This window comes from Cynoglossus semilaevis, chromosome 11 (genome assembly GCF_000523025.1).
Source record: "Cynoglossus semilaevis isolate Cse_v1.0 chromosome 11, Cse_v1.0, whole genome shotgun sequence".
Taxonomy (NCBI): domain Eukaryota; kingdom Metazoa; phylum Chordata; class Actinopteri; order Pleuronectiformes; family Cynoglossidae; genus Cynoglossus; species Cynoglossus semilaevis.
Genome location: NC_024317.1, coordinates 529,754 through 537,220, shown reverse-complemented (window position 1 = coordinate 537,220; position 7,467 = coordinate 529,754). Strand labels below are relative to the sequence as shown.

Genomic DNA, 7,467 nt, shown 5'->3' with positions numbered 1-7,467 from the left:
CCCCCCATCACTCAGGGCCAGGAGTGACGTACAGACGTGCACCTACTGGAGAGCGCCCATCATCTGGGAGGAAATGTTTGACCCTCAGTTTTATGATGAGATGCACAAGAAACAAGGTTCTTCTGTGGCTCTGACCGTGTTCGCAGTCGGCAGGTGGGTTAACCCCCGGTCTGCACCACTTCACCGCTACCGTTGTCACGGCAACCCTTTCACCTTACGTCTTAACACCTAACGACGGGAGCCAGTACTGCGTAGAACTTGTCTGTCCCTCTGGTTCCACAGGTACCTGGACGCCTACCTCAGCGACTTCCTGAACTCCTCGGAGCGGTTCTTCATGGTGGGTTTGCCCGTGACCTACTACGTGTTCACAGACTTTCCAGAGAAGGTGCCCAAACTGAACCTTCCCGCCGACCGCAGCCTGAAGGTGATCAGGGTGGAGAAGCAGGCGCGGTGGCAGGACGTCTCCATGATGAGGATGAAGACCATCTCCGACTTCATCCGGTCGGACATCGGGCGCCGCTGCACGCACGTCTTCTGTTTCGATGTGGACCAGGTGTTTAACGGCAGGTTTGGCTCCGAGGCTCTGGGAGACTCCGTGGCTCTGCTCCACGCGTACTACTACCGTCTGCCAAAGGTGATGTTCACCTACGACCGCAACCCCAGATCCAAAGCCTTCCTGAACACCGGGGACTTCTACTATCACGCCGCGGTCTTTGGAGGGAAGTGTGAGAGCGTGAAGGCCATGGTGGACGCCTGCTACCAGGGCATCATGGAGGACAAAAAGAACAACGTGGAGGCTCTGTGGCACGACGAGAGTCACCTGAACAAGTACCTGTGGGTCCACAAACCCAGCAGGGTTCTGTCCCCGGAGTACTGCTGGGACCCTCTGATCGGCAACAGCAGTGACATCCGCGTCCAACGGCTGCTGTGGAGACAGAAACAGTACCAGGAACTACGGACACCTTAGTCCAAACTGTACTTCCTCTTGTCTTCAGGGACACAGGATGTTTTCCTGGGAGTGGGCGGGGCTTTGTAAATGGAGTTACTGTATTTAATGGTAAAACAAATCTGTATTTTCATGAATAAAAATATTATATGTAAATAAAGTGTTCAACCATCCTGGTGTGGATGATTATGACTCTCTCTCTCTCTGTCTGTCTCTCTGTGTGTGTCTCTCTCTCTCTCTCTCTCAGATTGTGGATAAGTCATGAGGGTGAGGTGTTGTTGCTCCACCTCACAGACATGACAGGACTTGATGAAACCACAGGAAGACAGAGTTCTTTACTGAGCTGTGGTTCAGACTGTGTGTGTGTGTGTGTGTGTGTGTGTGTGTGTGTGTGTCAGTCAACAACCTGGGGTTGATTGGGAAATGAAAGCCTTCAAACCAAAAAGAACCGTTTGTTTGTTTGAGAAGAAACAAGTTTCCAGGGACAGGTTCAGTGACTCCAACTGGGTGGAACAACTGAGAAACAGAAATATATACACACACCCCCCACCCCCCCCCAGGCCCCCATGAAAGAAGTGAAGGAAGGAAAGTGAACTACTTGTCATCGTGACACAGCTCTGCTAACTAACCCGCTCAGCACTGGTCAAAAAACATCTGGTCTGAAGAAGACCAAAAAACTGGACTGAAAAACAACATCAGCAAAATATAAAACACAGTGACTTACAGTGGGGGGGGGGGGGGGGGGGGCCCGACCCGCCTTTTTAAGGTATGTTTTGACTACGCGTTTTCCAGTTACTGGTTTCACTGGTCTTCACAGCCGTGCTGCCTGACGTGGAGAGAGGGATGTTACGATAAACTCACAATATAATTTTATTAAAAATGTTTCAACAAAGTGATGTCCAGACAAACAGCCCTCTGGTATCAGTGGAACTGTTTCCTGGGGTGACACGGGGGCAGATGAACAGACTGCTGTTGGTCTACAGTGTTGACTGTATCTGCTGTGAGTCTTCACTCTGTCTCTGAACACTACACCCTCTACTGGGCTGACGATGATTCGGTTTTAGATTTATTCACTGCTTTTCTGCATAGTACCGTCACCAGGAGCAGCTGTTCAGCTGTTTTTAATAAACTTTGCAATGTAAATAAACGGTGACGTTGACCTTGGGGGTGATCCCGGTTGTTCCTTCTACAACACGTCGGTCTTCAGGGGAACACTGTCTGTCTGTCTGTCTGTCTGTCTGTGACTCTGAGTCAGGAGCCCCCTGCTGACACGAATATTCAGCTACGCCTTGAACACAGGCTGTAGACAATGTGTCAACGCTGTTGCCTGCGGAACACTGCCCTCTGCTGAAGAAGTGTTGACTGTTCAGCCACCAATCGTAAACGCACGGATACACCTGTTTATCCGATAAAGACAAAATACTTTTGGACGAGCGGAGAGTTACCTCGCTTTACAGCAAGGTAAGCACTGGTTCGAACCCCATAGATTTATGGCCTGGTTGTAGCATGTTAGCATGTTTATTACAGATGTTACAACTTCCGCCCATAATCAAAGAACATGCAGTTTGAGAATAGGATTAATGATTCACTCTAAATTAACACAGGTGTGAATGACAGACCCTGTAATGGATCGGCTAACTAGCCTAGCATAGCCTAGCCTAGCCTGTGATCGTCCCTCCCTCCCCATCATGACCCGGTCAGAGTTGATCAAACGTAACATAAATACATGTATGAATGTATTAGCCTTTTTTTCTTCCCATGATCCTTTTCAATAAACGTACGATTCCGTCTTATTGTCGTTATGTTTTTAACTCTGTATCCAATGACGATTACCTGCATTCACCGCTAAACGGACTGAACATCGAGTTTATTACAGAAACAACTCATAAAAGAACACGATACAGGAAGTATTTTTACAGTAAAAAGCTTTGGGTATTCAGTATCACTTAATAACGCTGTATAAAACTTAAACGAACGTTCGTGTTACCTTCCATTGGCGGGAGGGCGGAGGGTTCGTGTCATTGGTCTTTAAATAAAAACATCGCGCGACTTCCCTTTTTAAAACAATCTCTTTTTATCTTTGTATCATCGTCTAAACAGTGTTCTTTTCTATGCATTCTCAGATGAAAACGAACAGGCTGATATATGAACTTATAGAAGTATTTATTATAAAACCGCCTGACAGTTAATAGAGTTTTTACAGTGTCTATCATGCCATAACATAGTACATGTAAAATGATTAAACAACTAAGTTGATTAGAGTTGTAACAAAGTTAAGGCTTAATGTTTATAAAGTCTTTATTCAAAGTCTTTACCTATAAAACAAAATAAAAAAGGAATATTTAAATATGATTTATCATTCGTCTTCTTTGTTTTTTAACAGTGGACGTTTTTTCAGTCAGTGAGAAAAGTCAAATATTTCGTATGCCTGCCAATGGAATCCTCAAAGTAAAACCCTGCGTAGTTACTGCATTACACATATTTTTATCTTAACCCGAGGTATTTTTAACATCCTCCTGTGTACCTCAGAAGAAGAGTTTTGTTTTTGTTGTTTTTTTTAAACTTTTTTCACTATTGGAAAATCCTTCCTTCACTGCCTGTGTTAATTTTCACCACGTGATCGGTGAAATATGCAAACACTGAAGAACCTAGTGGCACAATACTGCACACAGTACACACAGTACACACTGATATTAAAGCATTCTTCTACGGAGTTCAGCCGCCCACTGAGCTAAAGGAAAACTAACTCTGATGTGAACGTGAACTCCCAAATACTGAGTAAGGAAAATAAAGGAGTGTATAAAAAGTCAGGTTATACTGCGTGGTCAGGTGACGTTAAAAAAAGAGTTTCTACGTAGCTGCCCAGGGCAAAAAGATTCTTTTGTTCTTCTCTCACATAGAAAAAGATTTTTAGGCCTGTAGTGTCCAGGCTGAAAGTGCTGAGAAATCATCTTTGGACGTCCCCGATAATACTTACTGGTCTGCACGAAAACACTGAACCACGCACTCACTCTCAGAGCACGTCCTCAAAGACCGGCACACTTTGAAACCCATCACTGGGTTAAAGTCCATGCGTGGAATGCACAAGTTTCTCCTCCCCGATGAGACCGAGGAGGCCATCAGATGAGGGCGATCCGGAGGGGGAGGTTGGGAGACTCTGTCCGGTGCTGCGGCGAGTGATGGACCATCACGTGATCCACCATGGCGTGCTTGGCCAGGTGCTTCATCAGGTACGTCTCCTGGGGAGGAGACAGGAGACCACATGGTGTTACAGCGCACCCTGCTGCTGCTGGAAGGTAAAAAACTCAGACTCTGTAGTAACTGTGTGTATTTTCATCTCACTGAGGTGTACGCCCGGCCGCACATACTGCAACAGAACGCTTTGGCGTTTTTGATGGCGTGCGCAGACAGGTGGATCTGCAGCGAGGCGGAGTCTGAATAGGCACGGAAACAGTTGGAGCACTTGAAGGGTTTGTCTTTGTTGTGCTGCCTCTGGTGAGACTAGAGGAGGATCAGGGAAGTACAACCAGTCATCAGTATCTGTCTCCGGGCTCTGATAACATTTTTGTCATTTCATGATTTTCATTTGTGTGTTAGAGTTAGCATGAGGCTAACTGTGCGTAGTTAACACAGTCAGCTAAACAGAGAGTGTGTCTTAAAGTTCTGCTCCGGTGACTAAAAACCAGGGCTAGAAATACTATTCACTGACACCAAAACAGCTGAGGCTCTGACTGTGATATCAGGAAATACACAGTAACAATAGTAATACACAGTAACAATAGTAATACACAGTAACAAGACTCACCTCAGTACAATGGATGCAGTAAAACTTTTTTAAGAGGACACGACGTGTGACAAACAAAGGAAAACAACAAGATGCAGATTAAGAAGAGACCGTCCAGTCCAGTCCAGTCCAGTCCAGTCCAGTCCAGTCCAGTCCAGTCCAGTCCAGTCCAGTCCAGTCCAGTCCAGTCCAGTCCAGTCCAGTCCAGTCCAGTCCAGTCCAGTCCAGTCCAGTCCAGTCCAGTCCAGTCCAGTCCAATACGGTCCAGTCCAGTCCAGTCCAGTTCAGTCCAGTCCAGTCCAGTCCAGTCCAGTCCAGTTGGTTTTTACCCCAGTAACCAACATGAAGGCGTGTTCACCTGCAGGTTGGAGAGCTGAGTGAAGGCTTTCCCACAGGCCGGGTGGGAACATTTGTACGGTCTGTCGCCTGTGTGGATTCTGAAACAGAGAAATCACAGAGCTGACAGACAGCTTCACCGTGACAGTCGGGTGATCTGACTGAAACACTGCCCCCACCTGGTGTGCTGCTGCAGGTGGGACAGCTGGCGGAAACACTTCTCACAGTAGGAGCAGCGGTACGGTTTCAGGCCCAGGTGGATCCGCAGGTGCTGGGCCAGGTAAGCCGAGTTGGTGAAGGTCTTGGTGCAGTGAGGACACTTGTGAGCCTTGGCCTCGGTGTGTGTTTTAGAGTGAATCTGCATGTCCGACTTGGAGAAGAACGTCAGAGGACACACTTTACACCTGCAGGGGGAGACAGAGGCACGAGAAAGCGTGGTTCCATCAACTTCTGGTCAGACGTCTGGTCAGTGTCTGGGGCTGTGAGAAAATATATACTTCCATCTATTGATCAATAGATGGCAGTATTAAGTTTCACTATGCCCTGTACCTTCCTTGACATTTTTCCATATGAATAATTCCATCATTTGAATCAGTCACTGATAAAAAGGTGAGAAACACTGACACCTGTCTGCTGTGAATCAGATTAAGTAACACGTTTCTTCTACTTTACCTGAGAACAGAGAACACGTCCTGACTCACCTGTAGGTCTTCCCCTCTTTGGCACTGATGGTCACACAGTCGTTGCCCGAGGCCAGGATTGGATAAGGAACCACAAACAACGAGGAGCCGTTCTCTGCTTTGATCTTCTTACGGCTTCTCTGTTCCTTCGGCGGCGGTCCGAGGAGACCCACCAGGCCGCCGTTGTTTTTCCCAGGATCCATACCATGGCTGTGGGCCAGTCCGGAGATGAGGTGGGGGGTCGGAGCTCCGCCCACACGACTGTGGCTGTTTGAGGTGGGGGTGGTGGATTCTGAGGTGTTGAGGTTGCCTGTTCTGGATGCCAGCGCCACCCCTGGTGGAGAGAGGAAGAGTCCATCAGCCACAAAAACATTCGCGTTCACGTTCACTAAATAGATTCTGTGGCCGTGGTCAAAGCTCTGTGTTACCTGAGATGTGATTGGCTCTGGAGGGATGATCAATAAGTTGGCGCAGATGCCAATCTTCCCATAATCCTCTGGCTTTTAGAGCTGCTTTATCGTCAAGATTCAGGTTTACATCGCCCAGAATCCGACCTGGTGAAGAAGTGAAATCAAAAGTCAATCCCAGTACGCAGCCTTCACCACAATCACATGCTTCTCTGCCACTCCTGACTTTTAACACAGAACCCAGTTAGTGTGTAGGCGCCCGTCACCCCCCCCCCCCCTCAGATGAAATGGTTATTTCTTTGAGCGGACTTTAACAGTGAAGTCATAAAGTTCTAAGACCGATGTTATCTTTGATATCAGACGACAAAGAAGCAGGTTGTCAGCTGGCGCCAAAGACTTTTTTATTGTAATATTTGTGTCCATTTACCTTTAGTGACGTTGACATTTTAAAAACCTCTCGCTCACCTGTGACGGAGCTCGAAGTGGGGCGGGCGTGCAAAGCGATGTCAGGCTGAGACGAACTGTGGTTGTGGAGAACATGCATCTGCTGGGCTTTGGTCATCCCCTGCTGCCCACTGTCCACCTGACCGGGCGGAGCCAGCAAGGGCTGCTGGGACGGTGCAGAGGCAGCGGGAAGGTGGGGGGGTCTGATCTTCTCCGCCATCAGCTGCTCCTTGATTTTATTGATCAAGACTAGGTTATCCAGCTGACAACCAGGAAACAACATTTGTGACAAGAGAACAGACACTGTCAGTTCAGTCAGTGTCAGTTCATCACACCATGGCTCCCTCTACTGGCTGACATGAGAAACTGTCACAAACACAGTATGACATGATCCTGTCAGCAGCTACACGTGTTATAGACGTTTTATAAACTTCAGGTCGATTCATGACTGGAGAATTTCAAACTTTGGGTGCATTACTGCCATCTACTGGGCGGTGGGCATGGGCATTACAGAACTGAGGAACCTAAGAAAGGATTAATCAATGTTTTATTTCAGAAACTTTTTAAGTAAATGTTGTTTATTTCCAACCTTAAAACCACACGATGACATGTTTTGATTTATTTTATTATTTGAACTAAAACATAAAAACACATAATATATAATAATATGAATGTGGATACATTTGAAAACATTATTTTTAATTTAATAAGCTGTTTAAAAAACAGCTGATGACAAATTATTGACATGAAAATCAAACATCTTTGTTCGTGTCTGACTCACCTGTCCAGGCATCGCAGGAGGAGGAGGCCAAAAATAAGGGTTATTAAAGCGAGGCTCAGCCATCCTGAAACGAAACAGCAAGATCAGCT

The 7,467-nt window shown here is 46.8% G+C and overlaps 2 protein-coding genes across 4 annotated transcripts in view; one reads left to right on the top strand and one right to left on the bottom strand.

Moving 5' to 3' along the window:
• The window catches only part of LOC103385676 (alpha-1,3-galactosyltransferase 2-like), a 2,898-nt gene extending 1,781 nt beyond the window's left edge, over positions 1-1,117 (top strand). For both annotated transcript variants that reach the window (XM_008319629.3, XM_025060493.1), the window contains 2 exons: positions 16-153; positions 283-1,117. In XM_008319629.3, the coding sequence (XP_008317851.1) occupies positions 16-153; positions 283-967 (823 nt within the window). In that variant the 3' untranslated portion in view covers positions 968-1,117. The remainder of the gene's footprint in view (positions 1-15; positions 154-282) is intronic.
• Positions 1,118-3,517: 2,400 nt separating this feature from the next.
• znf362a (zinc finger protein 362a) overlaps positions 3,518-7,467 on the bottom strand; it is a 7,146-nt gene continuing 3,196 nt past the window's right edge. Inside the window, exons 2-9 of one of the 2 annotated variants that reach the window (XM_008319632.3) lie at positions 7,379-7,442; positions 6,619-6,859; positions 6,175-6,300; positions 5,768-6,080; positions 5,246-5,470; positions 5,089-5,167; positions 4,289-4,447; positions 3,518-4,185 (exon numbers count right to left, since the gene is read on the bottom strand). In XM_008319632.3, the coding sequence (XP_008317854.1) occupies positions 4,066-4,185; positions 4,289-4,447; positions 5,089-5,167; positions 5,246-5,470; positions 5,768-6,080; positions 6,175-6,300; positions 6,619-6,859; positions 7,379-7,441 (1,326 nt within the window). In that variant the 5' untranslated portion in view covers position 7,442 and the 3' untranslated portion in view covers positions 3,518-4,065. The remainder of the gene's footprint in view (positions 4,186-4,288; positions 4,448-5,088; positions 5,168-5,245; positions 5,471-5,767; positions 6,081-6,174; positions 6,301-6,618; positions 6,860-7,378; positions 7,443-7,467) is intronic. The other variant, XM_008319635.3, reaches the window with a different exon arrangement.